Source organism: Macrobrachium rosenbergii, chromosome 51 (genome assembly GCF_040412425.1).
Source record: "Macrobrachium rosenbergii isolate ZJJX-2024 chromosome 51, ASM4041242v1, whole genome shotgun sequence".
NCBI classification, from domain to species: domain Eukaryota; kingdom Metazoa; phylum Arthropoda; class Malacostraca; order Decapoda; family Palaemonidae; genus Macrobrachium; species Macrobrachium rosenbergii.
Window position 1 is genome coordinate 69,395,156 of NC_089791.1, and position 25,045 is coordinate 69,420,200.

General features: G+C 41.4%; 1 protein-coding gene across 1 annotated transcript in view; it reads left to right on the top strand.

The window, feature by feature from the left end:
* LOC136833092 (uncharacterized) overlaps nucleotides 1–25,045 on the top strand; it is a 532,781-nt gene that overhangs the window by 286,281 nt on the left and 221,455 nt on the right. Inside the window, exon 6 of the mRNA XM_067094739.1 lies at nucleotides 20,219–20,358. Within this exon, the coding sequence (XP_066950840.1) occupies nucleotides 20,219–20,358 (140 nt within the window). The remainder of the gene's footprint in view (nucleotides 1–20,218; nucleotides 20,359–25,045) is intronic.

Consider the following 25,045-nt stretch of genomic DNA (forward strand, 5'->3'; position numbering starts at 1 on the left):
TTCACCCAACTCATTTGTCTTTTAGGTGATTTTTAATGCAGACGCGGTGAGAAAAAAATGGGACAAGGTGTAATTGTGTGTACACAGCCATTTCGGAAAGATGTGCAATTTGGGCTTTCCTTATTTGTCTTACATACAAATTCTGGGAGGTATTTAACTCAGTTATCTTAGTTATTCCTTTGTTTACCTCTCTTTTCCCCATGTTTCTCTTTGAAAAACTGTTGTCCCATGGTGTTTTCACCACCAACTAGTGTCAGTTTATCCAAGTAGCACACAGCATATGCTGCAACCTGCATGCTTCATAAGGCCCTGGATGATGTTAGCACACCTGTTTCCAATTCAAATCTATCTCTAGAGTCATTCAGTATTTGTAATCTGTTTAAAAAAAATAGCTAAAGTATTGGGATGAACTGCCTTTCTACCATTCATGAAAAAGTGTAAGTACAACTTGAAGGATGAATTTGAATGACTAGAAGGGCAATGAAGGAATACAAAATAATCCCTGTTTAATAACCAGGCAGATTGACAATTAAAACCAGGCAGTACAGGTGGAACACCACTCTTCACTGTAAAGGTTGCTTACACCTGGGGTTATCTATTTAAAATGACAACAGCTATAAGTTCATTTTTTAAAAATGTGTCTTCACTTAAAATACTTAGATGATTTATTCTTTTTGTAAGATGTTGAAAGTTGCTATGTTAAAAAGTAGTACATATTAAAAGAAAATGCAAAATGTAGGTTGTACAATGCTAAATGTGGTTTTTATTGGTAATTTTTGACTGCATAGTTGCTTATTTCGTCCTTAGGAGTTACCTTTCAAGGGTCTGTCAGAGCTCCATGGTCACCATACTAATATCAAAGAATTTCTAATAGTTGGTCTCTTGGCCAGGTATTGTGTCATAATGATAAACACTATAACATGTGATGGAGTATGTAATGGACTCAAAGATAAGAGGGCTCTTTCTCTTGTCTTACATAAGCTGTACTAAAGCTTTGTTAGGTGTAACGACTTACAAACCATCGGTCCTTTATATTAGGAATACTTAGTGTAGCTAGAAACGGCCGTTGAACTTTCAAACAAGATAGTTGGGCAGTTAATTATTATCCGGTAGGTGGGAGTCCTGCCCACCTGGACATAAACATTCCAGTTTGCTTTCAGCCATCATGTGGTGCAGACGTGTGTTCCTCCATCTCTTCACTGATTGTCGTTGAGCTGTTTTTCCTGGTGGGATCTCTCTTTCTTTGTTTTTTGCTTGAGTATATGTGTGTAACTTTAAATATGCAAACCCATGAATCTGACAAGCCTGTTGTGAAGGCCTCCCTTCCCTCAGCGTGTGTCCTGGAGGTTAACGGCAAGAAATGCGATGGTTTCCTTTCAGTATGTTGAGGTTGGTCCTCACGCCTCTGTCCATCCTGCAGGGGGCATGTTTGCTCACATGATTCTACTTGTGTTGAGTGTTGCTCCTGGTCGGCTGAGCAGTGGGTGAAGTTTGAAGGGGGAGGAAATGGTATCGGAGAAGGGCTATGAGGCATCTTTTGAGGTCATATGCCCCCGACTACACCCTTGTGGCCAACCCTTCTTCTTCATTTCTCTCTCGGCAAGCTTCCCTTCTGGCTGTCTATCCTTTGGGAGAGGACTCTCCCTTCGTCTTCTTTGCTCACTTGGTCGGGCTTGGAACAACTGGGGGGAGCAGGCAATCAGACGACCTCCTCTTGGGGCCTCTCCTCGCTCCGGTGGGGAAAATTTTTTCCTTCAGAGCGAGAGGAGTCTCCCTCCGCTAACTTAACCTTTTCTCCTTCCAGTTTGACGGTCAAGCAGTTCCTTGGCAAGCAGGCGACTGATTTGGATGCAGCTTGGCGATCCTTGGGTCTTTTGAGGCCTCCATCCCTGCAGGGCCTCTTTTCTCATCTGGTGAACACTCCAGTGGTGACCCACACTGCCTCTACCACCATGACTACCTCGGTGACAATGACAGTGATCGCTAAGATGCCGGTGACTGTCTCTCTGCACTTCCCTACCCAGGTGACTTCTGTTCCAGCATACCAGCACGTGGTGCCCTTGCCTGCAGGTGTCGCTGTGGCCCTGCCGTCCCTTGTTGTACCGTCAATGATGGGTACCTCCTCTGTGCCCCATATGATGGCTTCTGCCCCTGCTGCTCCTGTGATCTCTGCTGTCCGGGCCGCTGTTGCTCTCCACCTGCCCTGGCTGTCCGAGCCACTCGCATCGCCGCTCCTGTTATAAATGCTCCTGCTGCCTGGGCCACTCCTGTTGCCCTGGCTGCCCCTATGATGTCTGCTGCTCCCTCTTGGCTGGGGGACTTGACCACCATCCTGAAGAAGATGATGAAGAGGTTGAGGAAGGGGTCCTGTAAGGTGTCATCATCGTCATCTTCATCGACTTCCTCTTTGTCCTCATCGCCTGCTACCTCCTCCTCTTTCTCTTCTGAGGCTCCCAGCCGAAGAAGAGGAAGGCTACCTCTCCCCACCCTAAGAAGTCCTGCCATGGGGCTTCTAAGGGCCTGCCTCCCCTCCACAGGGGAAGCAGTGGGATCTTCATCGGCTCCTCCCAACCTTTGGGCTTGGGAACCAAATCGCTTACCTCGCCAGGGTCTTGTGTTCCGGGAGCCGCGGGCGCGCAGACCTCAGTTTGCACTTCTGTCGCCAGTCCCAAGAAGTCTACTTCTAAGACTGGCGGTGTGCTGGGTGCTCGTCTTAAGTCACTCCAGTACTCAAATCTCCAAGGAGTCTCGAGCATCCCAAACCAGTGCCGGAGAGACCTCTCACCACCCTGGTTCAAGCACAGGGCAAGAGAAAGAGCCGAGTCATGCAGGTGTCTCGGCTCTTCCTGCTGGCACTACCACCAGTGCTCAGCCAGGTTCCCAGCCTAGTGTCTCGGTCCCGAGGGTCCTAACACCTGGAGAGACAGAGAGGAGGTCCCTGTCCGGTCTTCTTCTCATGAGGTTTTGGCCCCAAAGAAGACTGGGGCACGCCAAGAGGACAGCGCAAATTCTCGCCAGCCAGCTGTGCGTTCAACCCTGCCCAGCCCCTGATCGCATTCACACGATTGGCTCAGTTTGGCCGAGTCTAGCGCTTGGCTCACATGAACCTCTATGCTGTCCTTGGAACAACGCTCTGCTGAGGCGTAAGCGCTCTCATAGACTCGTGTTGTCGTCATCACTGCGGGTTGATGATTGCAAGCGGTCTGCCCCTCCTGCTGGTTCCACTGGCAGATCTGATGGGAGTGCCCAATCCTCACCTGTCCCCTCAACCTCCTGGAGTTTTACTGGGAGGCACGAGATGGACAGGAGGAACCCTGGAGAGTCCTCTCCTCAGAGTTCAACTACGAAGGTCTGTGTTCCTGGCTCTGTCCTCGGTCGTATGCCCGAGTAGTTCAGGATGGATATAAGGGGTCTGCCGAGGTTCTCCCTCCTGCCGGAAGAGTAGATTGGGAGGACTGCACCCTGGAAGGACTCGAGAGTCCTCTTCCTCAGGATGGACACCCCCAAAATACAGAGGACCTTTGCAGAGATGATCGTGCTGATTCGTCAGCACAGCAATCTCAGGGAAGGGACCACGGCCTCTTCTGTGGTTCGTCCTTTGTGTGTTAAAACCTTTTGGGGCCCTAAGAAGGAACCAAAGGTTTCAGTGGGGCTGGTGTGGTCCTTGCTTGCCGAGGGGGTACTTCACAGAAGGGATTTTACATGCCCTTGGAGGGGTCCTTGCTGATCAGTCAGGTTGACCCAGACCTGGATCATCTTGGCCTGGGTCTCTTGCTGCAGCAACTTGTTTCGGAAGGGGTCTCCCTTTCACAGCCAGAGGCAGCGACCCTGGAGGTTACCGCCATGGCGGCCCTCCAGGCAGTCTCCTGGCTGGATCTGTGGTTGTTCACAATATCCAGGGTGGCTGCCTCCTCAGGTGCTATGGTTCCTAGAGAGGACTCCGCCTTTGGGAGACTGTGTCATTCTGGAGGTAGAGCCATCTCTTACCTTGCCCACCAGACAGTAAACCTGGTGTTGAAGAGAAGGGATGCTGTCCTGACTCGGATCACCAGGTCTGTAGGTCTTGAGTCGGGATTGACCCTGAGGAACGGACTGTTACTGGGTTTTGGCAAGGGATGGGCCGAAGACAGCAACCACCTTGTCCATCAGGCAGTGGCTAAGATCTCTGGATCTTCATGCACCAATGCAGCCTAACCTTCGGGTCAGGCTAGCACTTCCTCAGCCCCTAAGAAGACCCAGGCTTCGAAGGGCACCCACGGGAACACCGAGCCTTCTTCTGCTGGAAAGGGTGCACAGTTGCGCCCCTTTCAGCCTGCTTTTCAGGCTGGAAAAGGGGGCAGGGGGAAGAAGGGGAAACGCTAGGGCGGCGTTCCTCCAGCTGCTGCCATTGGTGGGGTGCCTGTTAAGCCATTGGGGAACATGGCAGCGATACGGAGCCAAGACCTGGGTAGTGGATGTCCTTCGGGAGGGATATCTACTCCCCTTTAAGTCTCGGCCACTCCTCACCAACTCTCCAATCTGTCTCCTAACCTACATTCCCGGTTCTCCGAAGGATCTCGCACTCAGGCAAGAAGTACAAGCCATGTTGAGCAAGGGCGCTGTGGAAGTCATATCGGATCAGTCCCCAGGCTTTTACATAGGGAAAACCTTGGGGGGTTGGAGACCAGTCATAGACCTCTCTCCCTTGAACCAATTCGTTCACCAGACTTGGTTCTCGATGGAGACGGGCGGTCCATGCTTGCCTCCGTCAGGGAGAGCGACTTCATGCTTCATAATGGACTTGAAGGATCGATTTCCAAATACCCATCCATTTGTCCTCGCAATTACCTTCACTTTATCCTCAGGGAGGTGGCGTTCCAGTTCAGGAAACTCTGTTTCCGGCTCTCGAACACTCCTCAGGTGTTCACGCGAGTGTTCACCCTGGTGTTAGCTTGGGCCCATTCACAGGGGATATGTCTGTTGGGGTATCTTGACGATTGGCTTGTCCTGGAGAGCTCCTGCTTGCAGTTGCTTCAGGACAGGGATCTACTCCTCGAGTTTTGCCATGATCTAGGGATTTGTAAACCTTGAGAAGTCCAGTCTCACCCCCAAGCAGAGGATAAAGTGCCTGAGCATGCTGATAGATATGGTAGCAGCCAGAGTCTTCCCTCGAACACTTGGATCAGCAGGTTCAGGAAGGCAGCACAGTTGTTCCTTTCGACGGGAGCAGCCAGCTCGGCAATGGCAAAGTCATCATTGGTCACCTGTTGTCGTTGGAGAAGCTGGTCCCTCATGGGTGACTTCACCTTCGTTCCCTTCAGTGGAGACTGAAGGAGTACTGGTCCCGGTCTCAAGACCCTCAATCCTTTTTCAGTCCTCTCTCGGGGGAAGTGAGAGAGTATCTGGACTTGTGGCTGGACCACAGGAACCTCTTAATAGGAGTATGCCTGCATACTCCCCCTCTGGACATGCTTCTGTTCTCAGATGCATCAACCGAGGATGAGTTGCTGACTTTGGGAGCGTGGAACTGAGACGACAAGCACCTTCGCATCAGCATCCTGGAGCCCAAGGCGGCCTTCCTGGCCCTCCAAGAGTTTTAGGATCAAGTGATGGGAACTCCATGGTGTTAATGAGCGACAACACCTCGGTGGTGGCATATGTCAACAAGCAGGGGTCTCATATCTCTTCCACTTCACCAGTTGACGATGCAGGTGCACGATTGGGCGGTAGCTCACTCGGTAGAGCTGTCAGCCAGATACATTCCAGGCTGTATGGGGTTTTTATTGTACACAATTGGGGCAGTATGATGGGAACAGATTTTGAGGTTAGTAAATGAAACTCTACTTTTCTTAACCTAATTTATTACCTTAATACTACAGTGGTCATCAAAAAAAACCTTAATGTGATAAACTTATCCTCCTATAACTAACTTGGCCTAATTTTATTCTACCAGGACCCCCAAAAGAACCCAAACCGAATTCCTAAACCTAAATCTATAGTGTTCCCCCCAACTATGGTCTCTGAGACTTCTTCAGATTGGGTTAGCTTGCTCAACATTAGCCGGTTTAGGATTTAGTCGCTATCCTTTTTCCTATTGGAGAGATCAACACCTAGTTCTGTTCCTTTCCAACTGCTGTCGAACTCTATTTGCTGCAGGTGTGTCGAGATTGGCACCTTTTGGAATTTAGTGTCGTATATGGAGGAACGGGAAAAAGAGCGGCCTGACCAAGTGTTTTGTTTCTCTTCTACAATCTGGCAGCTTCTCATTCTGTATGTTTCTTATCACTTCTCTGCCTTATCCTTTTTTCTATTTGCAACAGCTCTTCTACAATTTTTTTTTTTTAACCAGATTCTACAGCCATAAGGCAGGCCAACAACAACTTCAACCACAGACTTTTCACTACAGTTCCCCATCAGTAGATAACTATTCCCAAATAGCTTCTGCTAAGGAAGCATCCTAACTTCTCAAGTTGCTTACACATTGGTTGAAGGGGAGCAAGTCACTCTGTCCTGACACACTCAGCAAACTGCAAGTAAAAAGAAAACAAAAATTAAACTTAGTTAATGAAAAAGTCACACACCAACGCACACACAAATATTTACAAAACAAAAAACAGACATTTTTTCACACTACCACCACACTTCCCCTTACTAAAACAAAGGAAATTTTTTTTTTTTATTTATTTATTTTTTTTTTTTTTTTTTTCAAAAATCCCTTCTCACTACCCATTCATAACCTGGAACTGGACCTTGACTTCATGTCCAGGACCTCACATTCACCACCTCTTCTTCACTCACTTCTACTCCAACTGCTTTTATGTACTGACCCATATACATTGTTACCACTTTTCTTAACAACAAATCCAGATTCATTCTCTCTATCAGTCAACATTCATAACATCTCACTCCAGAGTCCTTATGGTTTGTTCCACCAACCCATTCACACTCGGCATGTATGGAGTTGTTAACACATGCTCGACCCACTCTCTTAACATTCGCTCAAAAAGGTCGACCAACAAATTCTGGCCCATTATCACTCCAACGTTCTTACTGGCTTCCTCACACATGCAGTCAACAAGACCATACTGACCACTCTTTCAATGTTCTCATTAGTTTTATTCTTCACTGCTGCACAACTTACAAAACTTACTCTTATGATCTACCTTAACAACACTCCTACATTTCCTCTTGCAGTTACTGGAAAAGTTACACAATCAGTTGCCCCTAACTCCACAGCTCTTTCATACCCTTTGACATCTTCACATGCAACCATACATCTGTACAAATTTTCCTTAAATAATGGAAAAACACAAATCTCAGAAAACTATCCATTTACTGTACTCAACAACAAAGGCCATCTTCTTCCAGGTCCTCTCTTAATACACCTCTTTAACTCACTCACTATCAAACACTTCGCTACATCTCCTCAACATCCTCTGTTGTTGGCAGTTCATTCTCATTCTTATCCAACTTCACTATACTGTATCCTCATCCTCACTCAGACTCCTATAAGTCATTCCCACAAACCTGGCCATATTTACTGCCTCACTTTGAATTTTCCCTTTTACAACCTCATCTTTCAACAGAACTCCTTTCCCAACATCCACTACCAATCCATTCTTCCTAAAGAAATCTATCCTAAACAGGAAACAATACAGCATTTGCTCATCTCCCAGTACTACAAAACACGCTTCCATCTCAAACTCTCCCAACTTTACCTTCAACCTCACCTCCTCCCATTCAACTGACCTTCCTGCTATACCTCTTATTGACTTATTCACCGCCTCCTTTAACGTTTCCAATCCACTCTCTCAACATCCCTAATCACGTGTTCACCAACGATATTTGCACTCCTGTGTCAACCAAACCATAGTATTGTCCTCCACTGATATCTACTCCCAAAGTCAATATGTTCCCTGTGTACACACATCCTTCACTCACCCTCCTTACCATCATTTTCCACTTCCAACAATTCCAACATTGTCTCTTCAACGTTCATCCTTCCTTTCATAGCTCTTTTTCTCTACAACCCAGTTATGGTGTACCCTACTCAAACACTGCAAATGCAACTCACTCTCCCTCTCTTTCACTCCCCTCATGCCAATACACTTTAGATTTCTCACCCCAATGTGTATGGACACAATCACCTTATACTTTACTCACCACCATCAAAACCTGAAATGGGACTACTCCAGGACACATCATAGCTCTCAGACTCACCCTATATGGTTCCACATTTGACACTCCCAAACATCCAGGCCTCTTGCAAACTTCCTCAGTCACCTCCGCTTTCAGTTCATTTTACCCTTCCAGGCACCTGCACCTTCAAACCGTCTACCAAATCATTCAGTCCACACCACACACTTTCAAACATCGAAGTCACCACCCCCTTACTCTCACGTGCTACACCAGTTCTCTCGGTAGATACTCTGGTCTTATGTCTCATTTTTTCTTCTTTCCCTTCTCCAGGTAGTGTAAACATCATATCTGCAACAATATTCCTTTTACCTTGATATACTCTTATCACAAAATCAAAGTCACTCAAATCTTCTACCATTCGTGCAATTCTAGCATCCACTCCCTTCATTTTCTGCAGATACACTAGAGGTTGATGGTCCGTACACACCACAAACCTCACACCATACAGAAACGGTCTTAATGCTTTCACACAAAATCTCAGTGCAGCCAATTCTCTCTCAGTAGTAGAATATTTTCACTCTGCCAAACTAAACACCTTACTGACATAGGCTATCGCTCTATCTCTTTCAATTCCATTCACCACTTGCTTCTGCATCAAACATCCACCCATCGGCACTCCACTCATATCTTTATACACTTCTAACTTACTAGCATCTGCACTATAGTCAGGGTAAGCCAACCCCATCCTTCACCATTTCTTTCAGTTTCTCAAACACTTTCACCATCCTTTCATCCCACTTCACAACTGTACTCTTCTTGCAGCCTGTCCACTCTGACAATGGCTTTGCAATCCCCAAACAATCTTCCATAAACTTCCTTCCAAACTCTATCAATCCCAAATATCCACGCAACTCTTGCATGGTCCTGAGGTTGAGGGAAATTTCTCTCTCTTCACAAACTTTTCCGCTTTTGCACACCAGACTCACTCACCTTATGGCCCAAAAACTCCACTTCTCCCATGAACCACTCTACTTACTCACCTTGACTACCACCCCAACTTCCTCTGATTTCCTCAACACCGCTCGCACCAACCACTGTGCTCTTCTGTGGTCTTATTCATTACCAAAATGTTGTCAAGAAACACCGACACATTTTCGCAGGGAAAACCACTCAGTACAGTATTCATTGCTCTCTGAAAGACAGCTGGGGCATTAGCCAACCCAAAACTGCGATTGCAGAACTGATACTGTTTTTCGTGGTTGAGAAAGCAGTCATCAGCCTACAATCCTCTGCCACTGGCATCTGATAATACCCCCTTACCAGATCCATCTTGCTAAACACTTTCATCCCATGCATACTGTACACACAGTCAGACACCACACACATAGGGAATCTTTCTTTCACTGTCACTTCATTTACTCTTCAGTAATCAATACATTTTCAGTCTCCCATCAGGCTTTCTTACTATTCCAATCACTTTTACTGGTTTCAGTCATTCCTGTCCTTTCTAACTCTTCACACTGCTCTTCAATCTTGTGTTACCGGAGCTGGGAAATGTTGTGGTCTCTGATAAATTGATGTGTTGTCGTCACCTGAATATGGAACTCTGGCCATCTAGCTGTCCCAAAGTCCTCATCACCTTGACTCATCACACCCATTCTTTCCCACAACAGCTCATACACCTGCTCTTTCTCTTTCTCGTTCAACTTCTCACCAATCTCACCTTTTCCTAAGCTTTTCTTTATTCCAGTCTTCTGACTTTTTTCCCCTTCGGCCATCACATCATACCCCTTAACGTGTTTATCATTACTTAAATCAACCCACTTTTAAGCTCCCAATCTATCACCCAGATGTATACCTCTCCACCTTTTCTTTTTCACATCTCCACACACCTTACACACCTTTGGGTCCTTTACATCCAGAATTCCATCAAACACATGTGCGACCCTTATCTCATAACATGCAGAGTTACTATCCAACACGAATATGTTACCCAAACTTTCTCGCCAACTCCAGCATTGGTTCCACCCTACATTCACACTCCACACACCCCAAATCTTTGGCAGTTGTATGTCCTCCATTGCATATGCCACCACTCCATAAACCATCTTCAATCTTACTTGTCCATCCTCCACATACAACTTCACCCTGTTTCACTCCCATTCATACCTCCTCTATCATTTCTTGTTCTGGGTACACTTTACCCAGTTTTTCTTCAAAAATGCATACCCCAACAACCTATCATACCTCTCATTCACTCTATGCACAACATAAAAAGCATCCTCCTCCAACCTTATTCCTGTGAACACTAACCAACTCAACAAACTCACAACACACCTTTACCTCCAATCCTCCAATCCCAGTTATACTCGTGATATCCATCACATTCCTCCCTCCATGCTACATTTTCTTTTATTTTCTCATATGCCTTTTGAAAACCACATTTCCACTACAACAATAATTATCAATCAATGCTTTCAATAACACTCCACCACATTCTACTCTGACACACAAACAACGATCTACTTGTTCCCCAAAACAGACATTTCCACTTAAAAACCCTTCTCTCACATGCAATATATCTATCCCTTCCATACCAGAGGGCTCACCACGGTAAACCCCCTTCACACTTAGTTTTCGTGGGGTTTGGGGTTTGTATGGCAGATTTCCTTCATGTGACCCTCCATTCCACATCCTTCAGAGGGTTCTCACATGTCCTGGCAAAATGCCCTCATTCCACAGTTTCACAATGAATTCCACTTACAGTAAACCCCCCATGTTCGCGGTCTCATGATTCACGGGCTCACCTGTCTGCTGATTTCTCTGTGGAACATATATACACCTTATTCACGGAAAATTCGCCCAGTCGCGGTTTTTTCACGAAGAAACACAATATTCATTAACCCTTTAACGCCGAAGCCCTATTTACAAAAACGTCTCCCATATGCTGGCGGTGTTCGGTGAGTTAACGCTGAAGCAGAAAAAAAATTTTTTTCAAAAAATCACCGCACGCTTAGTTTTTAAGATTAAGAGTTCATTTTTTGGCTCATTTTTTTTTGTCATTGCCTGAAGTTTAGTATGCAACCATTAGAAATGAAAAAAAATATCATCATATGTAAATATTGGAATATATGACAGCAAAAAAAAAAAACTCGTATATAATTGTATACAAATGGCGCTGTAAGCAAAAAAGTTAAAACTAATGAGTTAATTTGTTTTTAGTTGTATTGTACACTAAATTACGATGATTTTGGTATATAACAAATTTTAAAACAATCAAAGCAACACAGAGAAAATATTATCACAAAATGATGCATGAATTCATGCTAACGCGCGGACGTAAAAAATGTTTTTTAAAAATTCACTATAAATCGAAAAATATTGTGCTAGAGACTTCCCGTTTGTTGAAAAATGAAGCTAATTGATTTAATATTACTAGACTGTAAGTGTTATAGCTACAATTGCAGTTTTAAACCATTTTGGTCCAGTTAAAATTGACCGAAAGTCGAATTTTTCTATTTATCATGATTTATATGGAATTATTTCAAAACGGATAACAGCTACAACCATGAGTTATTTTTTGTTGTATTGTACATGAAATTGCACACATTTTCATATATAAAACTTTATGTAACAACTAATATAAAGCGTGCAAATATTACGACAACGAGACGAAAGAATTTCTGAGATGTTCGGCCGAGTTACCAGCAGAGACGTAAGGAAAATGTTTTTAAAATTCACCATAAATCGAAATGTGCTAAAGACTTCCAATTTATTGCAAAATGAAGTTAAACGATTGAATATTACTAGAATGTAAGAGTTTTAGCTACAATTGCTTTTTTTTGACCATTTCGTCGAGTTAAAGTTGACCGAAGGTTGAAATTTTGGCAGTTATCGTGATTTATGTGAAAATATTTCAAAACTGGTAAAAGCTACAACCATGAGCTATTTTCTGTTGTATTCTACATGAAATTGCGCACATTTTCATATATAAAAGTTTATGTAACGAATAATGTAAATGATGCAAACATTACGACAACATGACAAAAGAATTTCTGAGATGTTCGCCAAGTTACATTGCCAAGACAGATGTAAGGAAAATTTTTTTCAGAAATTCACCATAAATCGAAATATTGTGCTTGAGACTTCCAGTTTGTTGCAAAATGAAGGTACATGATTGAATATTACTAGAATGTAAGAGTTTTAGCTTATAATTGTGTTTTTTACCATTTCGGTCGAGTTAAAGTTGACGGAAGCTTGAAATTTTGGCAGTTATCGTGATTTATATGAAAATATTTCAAAACTGATAAAAGCTACAACCATGAGTTATTTTCTGTTGTATTCTACATGAAATTGTGCACATTTCCATACATAAAACTTTATGTAACGACTAATATAAAACAGTGCAAACAATACGACAACGTGATTTAAAGAATTTCTGCATGGATGTAAGGAAAAAAGTTTTTTCAGAAATTCACCATAAATTGAAATATTGTGCTAGAGACTTCCAATTGGTTGCAAAATGAAGGTAAATGATTGAATATTACTAGATCGTAAGAGTTTTAGCTTAAGATTGCGTTTTTTTACCATTTCGGTCAAGTCAAAGTTGACCGAAGGTTGAAATTTTGGCAGTTATTGTGGTTTATATGAAAATATTTCCAAATTGATAAAAGCTACAACCATGGGTTGTATTTTGCTGTATTGTCCATGAAATTGCATACATTTTCATATATAAAACTTTTATGTAACGGCTAATATATAACAGTGCAAAAATTACGACAAAATGATTTAAAGAATTTATAAAATTTTTGGGCTGAGTTAGCCATGCGTAAGAAAAGTTTTTTCAAAATTCACCATAAATCGTGTAAAAATATTGTGCTAGAGACTTCCAATTTGTTGCAAAATGAAGGTACATGATTGAATATTACTAGAATGTAAGAGTTTTAGCTTACAATTGCGTTTTTGACCATTTTCGGTCGAAGTCAAAGTTGACCGAAGTTGAAATTTTTGTAGGCACGTTTGCACGTCCACTTGGCACCCAACAGACAATTTTAGTCGACGTATGATACGTCCAATAGGCGTTTATGGGTTAATTACTGTATTTTCACATCATTTTCATGACTAAATGTACTTTTTGTGATAAAACTATTAAAATACTCATGTATAAGTGTTTTTAGAGATTTTTGTGTTTGAACTATCAAAATAGGCAGTTCTAAGTGTTTTAGAGGGGTTTTAAGTATTCATGGATTTTAGCTATTTTGGGGGATTGTGGCACGCATCCCCGCGAATACAGGGGTGTTTACTGTACTCCTACTCTCCTTCCACTCTGTCAGTCTCTCACTTGATGCCCCACCTTTCTGCTGCGGAAACACTTCAGCTCTTTCACTTGTGGGTAATCCACTAACATATGCCCTCTCTTTCCACAGCCAAAACACTCGCCATTGGCCAAACTGCAATCCACTTTCACATGCCCAGTCCTTCTACACCTGTAACACTCCTTGTCACTACTACTCATTCCCATCTGACCTCCCCTCAAATTCACATTCGTTCTACTCACACTTCCACTCCTAAACCTCTCTTTGGCTTCTGCTCCAGTTCCTTTTCCCATTGTTCCCCACATTCACTTGCACATTCTTTCTTCCTTTTTCCACGTGGTCTTTCCTACACTCTTCCAGCAAGGCTTGCATCACACCTGTCTCCTCACTCACCAAAGCGTCCTTATATGCCCTTCCATTTACCACCTCAAACCCATCGTACATCTCCTTTGGTTCATTATCATCTACTCTCAGGTCTTTTAGGATCTCTAAAACATCCTCCCAATTTAAACTCTTCCCGACCACTGTTTCTGATCTTTTTCTTCTCATTCAAAATTACCCTAATCTTCTCTGGAATAGTGGCCAAGAACTTCTGCATGAGGTGTTTATATTCCTCAATTCCTTCCTCTCCATACTTCCTTCTGGCTAAAGCTCTAACCTATGGGCGGGCATACAAGCCCACTTCCTCTCCGGCTTCTATCTTTGCCTCCTTGAACCTATCATCCTTCTTGTATACAATACTTTCCTTCATTCTCCTCACCTGCCTAATCAATCTAGCCTTCATGGACTCATACCCTGGTTCACCACACACATACTTCTACAGAACTTCCCCAGCCATTTCATCCACACACTATCACTCTCCCATACTTTTGTCCACAGTACTTCCTCATAATCATCAGAAAACTCACGTGTCTTCCTTCCGTAAACAAAATTTCTCAATCTGGGGAACCTCCCTCAGGAACACTGTTTTGGCCTCTTTCTCCTTTGCTTCACTCAACCCTTCACTACCACTACTACTACTGCCACTTCCACTCTTCCAATCATTCTCAACTTCCGAGTCCGGACTATCCTCCAAATCCAGGAACTTGACTCCTCTTTCCTGACATCTTCCCTTTCATGTTCTCTTCTTTCCCTTTCTTCATTTACTCTCTCTTCCTTATCACTTTTACTCACCTCACTCATACTGGGCCATGGCGGGTACTCCTTACTCTTACTTGACAACTCCTTCCCTTTCTGAGGGATTTTCTCCTTTACACCTTTTACCTCATCATTCTCACCTCCTTTCCCAACACTGGGTCCACTCTTAGCCATTTCAACCATTTTCTTCACTATCTCACACTTTCTCATCCATCGCCTCTATCCTTGTAACCAATCTACTTTTCCTTGCCTGGGCTTCCTCTAATGTAATCTGTAAGCTGATTATCATGCACATCAGCCTATTCCACCTCCCATTCCAACCTTGGTCCCCTTCATCTGACCCAACACCTTCCATACCTGCTCCCTTTGCGCCTCCAATTGTGTGTACCCGACTCTTACTGTACTATCAAAGGCCCCACATTGGGCGCCAAAATATTATGTAGGGGCATTTTCTTTTAGTACACAATTGGTGCAATATGGTGGGAACAGATTTGGAGTTTTTAAATGAAACTCTGACTGTCCTTAACTTATTTATCAACATAACCTATAGAATAGAAACTTAACCTAACTTTAACTACAATTCATCAAAACGTATTCTACTCAGTCTTAATCCTATAGTTCTCCCCCCCTCATCAAAAGAACTTTAACCTAATTGAACCTTGCTGTCACTAAATCTTAATACTATAATGTTCCCCAACTATGGTCTCTGAGACTTCTCCTTCAGATTAGGGGTTAGCTTGCTCAGCATCAGTCAGTTTAGGATTTTGTTGCTATCCTTCTTCCTACTGGAGAGATCAACACCTAGTTTTGTTCTTTTCCAACTGTTGTCGAACTTTATTTGCTACATGTGTTTCGAGAGCGACACTTTTTGGGATTTAGCATCATATCCTGTATGGAGGAACAAGAAGGGTGGCCTGACCAAATGTTTTGTTTCTACAATCTGGCAGTTTTGTGCTCTCTCCCTAGATTCCTTATCACTACTCTACCTTATCCCTGCCTCTGTTTTTAACTGTTCTTCTAATGTCATGTTCTCTTTCCTTTCTTTGATTTCTTTCTTTTTATCAGGTAAGGTGAAGGAGAGCTCCTCAATCTACATTAAACCACTCAAGCAAACTGCAAGTAAAAAAAAAAAAATAGATTAATCAAACAATCATACACTAACATTCAAAAATTAAATATAATAAAAAAAGAAAAATCAAATATTAGTTCATACAAACCAACTTTTCATATAAGTAACTTACCAAGTAATTATATAGCTATACTTTCCACTCATGTGACAGCTTAAATTTTAAAATCCGCAATAGCGCTCCAATTGTTTAGTGTAGGTTACCAGTCCCGCCCACTAACTGGAATGCTAGGAATGACTCAGCAGACAACCTCATTCTCCTTCTGCCGTGCTCAGTGTAAACATTGGGTGTTTGAAGCAGCTATGTGTATTATTCGCTGGTTGGATAATCAGATTTACAAATATTATCACTGATTTCGAGTATACTTCAAGCCTACAGCTGTCAGGATTAGTAATTTATTGTTTTGTAATTAAGATCTGATTCAAGTTTATCATATTTTGCTACAGCAAATTTGCAATCAGTTGATTAACTCTCCTTTGCCGAGTAGCATATTATAATGAAAATATCGTGTTTGCTACTGAACCAATGTTTTCGATGGTGAATGCATATCGGCAAGCCCTCAAATATGCTTGATAAGGAATTGAGATATGTTTTTGTGATGGTACTCTGTGTACTTCAAAACAATTGTCGGTAAAGAATTAATTTAGCACATTTTCTTATTAAACTCTCCTTTGCAGAGAACTGAAAAAGTGTAAGGGCATAACGTAGTAGGGAGAGACATTACTTATTTTGGTGAGGATAGGGTTTTGGATAAATAGGCTTTCTTGACATCTGAGAATCGATGCCAAGCGCCCACTAGTTTCTGCGCCGAGTGCCCAGGAGCACTCATTAGCTTCCTGAGCTACTAGCTCGCCCTAGCGCCCAGCTACAATTGGCGCTATGTACAACCTGGGAGCACCCAGCATCTGGCTCCAACTCTTTCCACATTAATTTTTTTCTCTCCTGCTACTAGCCTTCTTATCTTCTCCCCACCCCTGAGTCCCTCGCCCCTCCCGTGCCTTTACCTGTCTTGTGTATGGGTTAACAGAAGTTAACATTGTGTAAGTTAACCTTGTGATAGTGTAGTGTTGTGCACTGAGGAGGTGATTACCTGGCCTGTCGGTTCTCCTAGACCTAAGTCACTGTCATACCCCTGAACCTGGGAGAAGTCATACTGAAAGTCTGATGGAGGCTGATGGGAAGTCCCCCAGGTAGTTGCCCCCGCCTCAGTTGAACCTGTTGTCTGGTCTCGGGCCTCAGTGGACAACTATTGAAAAGACATCCAAACGATGTGCTTTAGTGATATGGATCCCGGTTTGGAAGTCCACGACGCTTGTCTCCTGAACTTCCAGTATTTGTTACCATAACACTCTTCCAGTGCTCTTAAACGCCCAGCAATTTCCAAGCATCCAGTGACCGGAGTGCCCCAACCCTTGAAGAGATGTACTGTAGTGACAATGAGATGTCTCTCATTACGTTTCAACAGACTTGAGATTCTTCTCTGCAACATATGACAGTCACAGTCTCCGAGCACTCAGCGCCTGCTCCTGAGCACCAGCTGTCCACCTCTGTGCTGCACTGGCTGCCAAAAGTTTGGCAGCAACCCGAGCACCCGCGCCAATTCCCAAACACTCGGTGCTTACTCCAGAGCGTCAATATCTGTCCAGTACTTGACCCCTGCCTGTGAACATTTATCACCCGCTCACAGACTGTTTTTAGAACGCACTGTTGTTATTTCTTGAGAGCCAGTTCCCAATTCAGTGCCTGGCTCTGGTTTTTTTAAGTGACCAGCGCCAATTCCCGATAACGTGGCACCAATTCTTCATTATCAGTCTCCCGCATCTGGGTGCCATGCGGAGAGCATTAGTCTGCATATAGAGAGGTCCCCTTTTCAGTACCAGGCACCCCCTCCTTGACAGTTAGTGTCTAAGAGTCATGTCCTTTGCAAATAAAGACATTTATGTCCAGTGCTTTTGAGCTTTGTGAAGAGAGCCCCTCCTCTTAGACAGCAGGAGCACTGGTTAAGAAGATAGAAGACTTCCAGTTTTTAGGTGAGAGACATTACCTCGGTTTGTCTCTAGTCCTGTGCTGTGTGGGTAAGGACGATTGAGATGTCTTTTAGAGACCTCCACTCTTTACTTTGAAACCTCGAGAAGAGAGAACTCTGGTGCTCTTTTACTGATAAGGGAATCACACAGTCGCATTCAGCCTTGTTATTTTTGCCTCTGGGCCTACATCTCTTCCCCTCAGGACGAGTTGAGAGAACTCATAAAGACCGCTAAAATGGACTCTTTCATCACTCTTTCAGGAGCATGTTGCATATTTCACACATGTCCAGCAACCAATCAAATTCTCCTCATTGTTTTAAATGGGCTGGCTCATGGCAGGTGGTTATGAGCCATTTACACAGGCAAAAAGCAGATTGAACAATTCACTCTAGTACAGGTAATCTAAGGTCCTGCATAATAGAAGCCCAGTAGTGATAAAAGGAACAAGTTTTAATTAAAACTATCTAGTGTTAGCTATCTGTATCACTGTATAGGCAGCAAAAAAATTAAAAAAGGCTGACATGTCCACAAGTACTTGTCCATAGTATGATATATGATCAGTGGGTCATATCTATAAAAGGATAGTGATATATTAAAATATTAATTGACAATTACTACAATAACATTGTCTAAAATGATTTATTCACAAATGCTTCTAAACTCAACTAAGACAAGACTAAATGGATACCCATACAACATATTTCTATACATTTCATAACTTTTAATTACCTGGTCTATTCCCAGGCATCAGGTAAAGGTTATAGGCTATGTTAGTTGGTACATAATTAAAATCATTATCATACTGTACTGAATTTACCTAAAATCAGCATCTCTAAGATTTTAATTTGTTTGACAAAGCTTGCCATCATTAAAGTCATTTTCACATTCCTGTTGGAAAAGAAGAGCATTACAACAATCTCTAAAACACCTGCAACGTCACTACTAGCGGAACAACACCCGTTAGAAATAGGTCTGCAAGAATGTATTTCCTTTAGGACTTGAAAAGACCCCAATATGAAGGAGAACTGTGTAACTCTGTCACAAAATCCATTTAAAGTCGTCCTCTGGTATTTGCAGGGATGTGCTACACCCACCCATGAATCATAAACCCTTAAAAACACTTATAACTGCCTATTTTAATAGTTCAAACTTCAAAGAGCCCCTCTACAATGCTTATAACTGTCTATTTTAATAGTTCAAACACCAAATATAATTTAAACTATCATCCTAAAACATTTAGTCATGAAAGTAATATGAAAAATACAGTAACTGCTAAATCCACCAATAGGCAAATTTGGAGTATCAATAATGTGGATACTTTGTATATGTTTAACAGAAAATCTGCTAATAACTGAACCATAATGTTGAACCACAAATAAGCAGGGGTTGATTGTAGTTTGATTATGAAATACTATAAAAGAAATATTGGCCTTTAGTAAACATCAGGGCTCATAAGCCAAGCACAATTGTGGACTATGATTATGGCAAAGTGGTAAACAAGAGGTTCAGCTAACCCGATTTATCACTTTGGTAACCTCAAATTATATATCTATGTTAAAATATTATGGACTAATGAGCTTCAGTAACAAAATTGTCTAATATTTCATTAATGCTAATTTATCGCTTTGTTAGACAGGACAATAACAACACAGCAACTACAGCGTGGAAGCGTAGCGATCTAATTCTAACTTCTCACCTTGCCAGAGACCTACTGGCTCCCAATTTTAACAAATATGAGCTTACCCATTAAAATTGTAAGGCACTAAAGGTTTTCATTGGGTCTTAAAACTATGTACCACTTCACTTTAAACTTGTTATGAACATTTGCAGTATTTGGAGCAAATACTGGAGATGAGTGAACTCTGTCAGACCAGAATGTAATAAGAAAGATAGCTGACATAGCGCTGTTGTGACATCTGTGCTAGTAGAAAAAGGAAAAAACTGTGGTAGTCATTGTAGGACAGAGATGGAGCCCTCTTGTCCAGGGTCCTTTATATTCTATCACTGCCAACTAGCACTATTCTGGCTGAGACCAACTATAAGAGAATTCTTTTAGATTGGTTGGTCTGTCTTATGGAACTCTGGGGACCATGGGAGTGTAACGAAGGGATTTGAGGACAAACAGCAGCTTCACTATCAAAATCATGTATTTGAGTGTCTTTATTAAAAAGAAGAATTTAGCGTTTGTTGCTCTTTCTGTGCTATATTCTGGCTGAGTAATACTAATTACTGTACTGATAAGTTACTTTACTTCATCTGCCACTTTAGTCGTGAATTTTCTTTTTATTCATTCCAATATCCATAGTGAATATTTTGAATATGTAAGCTTTATAAATATACTATTCTCTTACCCCTTCTCTATAAAATAATGAAATGAAATTTTTGTGTATTTGAAATAATAATCCAACAAGGTAAAATTAACATTCGTTATAACTCATGGTTATGTATTTTTGTAAGTTGGAAGTTCCTTTATATGACTCTAAAATATTTGCAGGTATTGAGTATTGCAGAAGATTCAGTGGATAATACTAATAAGGATGATGCAAAAATGCTTAAGGTCGCTGACTTGAAGAAAGAAGAGCTGGTCTCTAGAATGAATTTGCCAGCTGTTAAGAAAAAAACAATATCTCAGAGGTAAAAGAATAATTTTTGTTTCATCACACTCCTGTGATTCATATACTGATACATATAAATGATATTTATGTCCAGAATGCTCCCTGGGTTACAGGGGTTTTGGCTGTCAGGCAGAAGGAAGTGGCCTCACTGTGCATGGACCATGTGCAAACTCACTCAGGTATGTTGGGTTTGGAGCCTTAGGTCTCCAGGTTGGCAACAGGGTTATCTTTGTTAGTGGTCATAGTGAAAGTGTCAGTCCTCAGATGATGTCTCAGCTCCAGCCCTTATAAAGGAAAAGTGTAAAGGTCCAGATTCAGCCACTCTTGAAAGAAGGCATGGGCTTCCTGACATATAGAACAGTAAACTAGGAGTTTTGCATTTTGGGCAGTCATGAATATGTCATAGGATATTCCTATTTTGTTTGGTTACAGAGACTGTGTTTAGAACGCAGTCAGAGAGTTGTTGTTGCATCTTCACAATTCTTCATGGCTGTGCAATAAGACTGTTGTTTTGAGAGCGACCAATCTTCTGTAGGATTCAGACAAACTCCATAGTGGTTTTTCTTGTATTTCGTATAAAAGACTTTTGTACAAAAGAATACAATGGTCTACACAGGATGGCTCCCATGTCGATCTCTATCTAAGCTTTCATACTTTTACATAGCAAGACTAAGATTCACACACACGAACAAACATATGACCTCGTTCCAAGGACTTCTCATGCCTACGTGACTTTGCCTTCAACTCTGATCAAAAAGAGAACGCTGAGTCTATGCAAACGACGATGCAAATGTATGCTGACGCACTGTCTTTAAAACACTACACAGGTATTTACTGATGACGTCTGCGTCTGGGTTGATCAAACTGAGATTTCACAGTAGCATTCCTTTCATGTGCAACAGAGATATATATGATTATCATTTAAGAAACTATATTTTCTTTAATTTTGTTATAAATGAAATATGACATTTGCTCGGCCACATAAAACACAATAGGGACGAAATCATAAAAACAGGCATTCACTAGCTAAGCATAAATTCTCAGAAAGCAAAAGAAAATATACGCTTTCCAAAAATCATTATACTCACGTTGTGAATGAAGATATATAGTAAATACTGAAAACAGCAAATACTGAAATATGTTTCACATTTGTGTACACAAGGTTTACTAAAATATAGCAAAGTGAGAAAAAAAAAAAGTTATATAACTCCAATATTGATTATACTGATAATGCTAATGAATAAATCATATATACATAAATCATATAGATAATAATGCAATTCAGAAATGATAATGCAATTCTGAAATGATAATGCAATACAAAGTAAAAACATTTGTGCACAGATTATATGAATACACTTGCAATGATGGGGATTGAAATCAATGCTTAAAAATGTATCCAAAAGTAATAACCATATACAGTAAGATTATATAAACCAAATAGTTATCCTGATAAATTAACCAGTCTGGACAACCAGATTACTAAATGCAAAATGTTGAATGATCAACATGCTACTACACGCATAAAATGATAATACACATGTAGTATAGGTTATTAAAGAAATAAATGTAGCCATTATATAAAAGTACAGATAATATGTTATCACCAGAAATGTTCAGCTCTTCCTCACATTTATTACCACCAACACAGAACCTTTTCAGTCTTTCTCTGTGTAGCGAGCTTTTAATGAAAAAATGGCCAATAATTCCATTATTGAACCCGGAACATCCATTTGCTTAAGTCCAATGGGGACCTTTGAATATCAGCAGATTTCGCAATGGTCTCCTTCAGTTCTTGTGCTTTTTTCCAAAACATTACGCTGACGATTACGCCTCACGGATCCCAGCAACATACCAACGGCAATTAATGCGTAGAGGAGAAGAAAACATGGTGATCAGAAGAATGGCTCACAGGAGATAGCAAGTCCAATGATGCAATAGCATTTTCGACGGGCCTGCTGTAGGGAATTGTTAGACCTTGCAGCCTGGTGTTTCACGATGTGTTGATGAAGAAATTACGCCCACGGATGATCGTGACCATAGCTCGGATGAAGAGTGACGACGTTGTTGCAATGCAGCCATCATTAATGACGAACATGTGTCCTGTTGTCCTAGTACCATCTGGGCAAGTGACGATGTATGGTTCTGCAGAGAAGACGAATGACGTGCCATTCACGAGCCTGTGACGAAACTGATTGTCACGATACCGTACTAAACCAGCCAAACAATGTTCACGTGTATGGGGAGAGGTTCTGTTAAGTACTAAGTCCAATTCACATGAATCCAAGGACGTATCAGATACATTCATGAACTCAAACAAATCGATCCTGCACACTACATTATTCATAACATCATAGCAATCATTTAACAGTGCTTGGTCTCTGACTACCGTAAAAGTTTCTTTATTGGCGAAACCAATACTAGAGCTGACAGATTATTAATAATAGGTGTCGAGGCGTTAGATACATACGTGGGAAAAGGCGAAATTTTAAACGCTTTCCACGCGTCTGATGGGTTAAAAGGAATGTCGATTACGATCTTATCAAGGTCAACTTTAACTGTGATCAAGCTGTAATAAAATTCAACCTTATGAAAAGTCTACTACTGGAACATAGCGCATTCTATCATGGCATTATTGATAATTTGAGTAAGATCTTTAATTGGTAACAAATGAGGAGACAACACGCCTTTAGCAGCAAGTGTTATAGCTTCCACGTAATCTTTTGATTTTTCGATAAAGCTTGAAACTCTCGAGTATACATGATCAATTTTAGCATGATAATACATCAAAGTTGCTAACAAAACTTGAGTGTCATGAACCTGATTGAAACGTCGTGACTGTTCATTTACTTTACTGATTATGCTGTTCAAAGCTTGAATTTGTTTGTTCAGTTCTCCTGCTAATACCTCTTGTTGATGTTCCAGATTTTCGATTTTAACCCCGTGATCGCGAAGTTTCAAACTATTTGAAATCCCTAACCCAAGACCAGCTACGGAACCAACCAAATTTAATGCTGCTAGAACAAGTGGGTTACGCCTTTCTGTAACGTCATGAGGTATTGACCACATTAGCAAATCACGAGCCAAAATTTCAGCTTCGCATGTTTTATACCTTAATTCCCAGAAAAGCATATTAATTGTGTCACTGACTTGATTAGGCGACGTTGGATCACTGCTAGCTAAGTATGATTTATGCAAAACTTCAAGAGACTGAGCAAAAAGAGTCAATTCTGATTTCAAAGTTAGTACTTCATTTTCGCTAGTAAAAATGGCGTTCATATTGACTTCTAAAACTATGTTACTGCCAGTTAGAAAGAAATTATTCATTTCCTCTACAACAGAACCATGATGTAAAGTTATTTCAGAACTCTTCCCAGCCACAATAAACATTGATAGGAATAGTGCATGGTATAATTTGACAAGCTTCATGTTGGAGCCTGCAAAAAAAAAAAAAATAACTTGTAAATAATGTAAAAAAAACATTGCATCATTCAAATGATGTAAAAATTCACACAATAATTAATTTTTTCATAACAAACCATTGTCTTAAGCTCTCACATGAGAGATAGATACTGTTCGAACATCCGTTGGATCGGACTGATTCCTAATTTTAAGTCGGTTACCTATTAAAACTTCTATAACTGTGAAAGGACCTTCAAATTTAGGCAATAATTTCCAATTTAGCCCTTTTCTAACATAGACCTGTACATATACTATATCTCCTTCTTGGTAAGGCTTTGTGCCCTTAGCTTTTTATCATGTGCATTCTTCATTAACACTTGAGCCTGTAAGAGGTTTTGATAAAGTGTTTGAAATCTACTCGGCTAACATCTATTATATCCTTCAATGGATCTGAAAAATTAGTTGTTGGGGTCAAGATATGGAAAGGTGACCTAGCAGGTATCCCGTAAACAGCTTCATGGGGAGACATACGGATTGAAGTATGATAATTGTTGTTTAGGGTACTGGACACAGTGGGTATTGCAATATCCCAGTTTGGGTCCATACCGCCTATGTTTACAGTATGTCTAGTATGTCTCCGTTCTACCAAACCATTAGATTCAGGATGGTAGATCATCGTATTGATTTTCTTTATTTGCAGAATTTCACACAATGAGTTAAGGAAGTGATTATTGAATTCTCCTCCCGAGTCGGAGATTATTATATTTGGAATTCCATGTCTGCATATATAGCACTCATAAAACTTCCTAGCACACTCAATGGCTGTTTTACTTTTTAGTATACCGTGTAAGGGCGTCTATTATAACCAAGAGGTTTTTATTCCCCTGGTCTGTCTCGTAAAAACCTGTCAATAAATCAAGGTGTACCCTTTCAAAAGTTTTGCTAGGCACGGGATAAGTTCCGAGACCCACAGGATTCTTAGTATGGCCCTTGTGACGGAAACATATATCACAGTTTTTAATATATGTCCTAATATCTTTTAACATAGTAGACCAGTAAAATAATGACTTGGCCTTTTGAGAGGTTATTTCGAACCCAGGATGACCATGCAGAGGATGGTTGTGAAGCCATTTCAGAACGATTGGGATTAAAGTGATAGGTACAACCACCTGGTCGTTAGTTAACTGTGTTGAACTCCTGGTTCTCCTAGCCACAGATCGGCATAGAATGTTATCCTTAATCAAGAAATATTGATTAGTATATTTCACATATTCCTTATCATCTGGTTTCCTATTTAATGCATC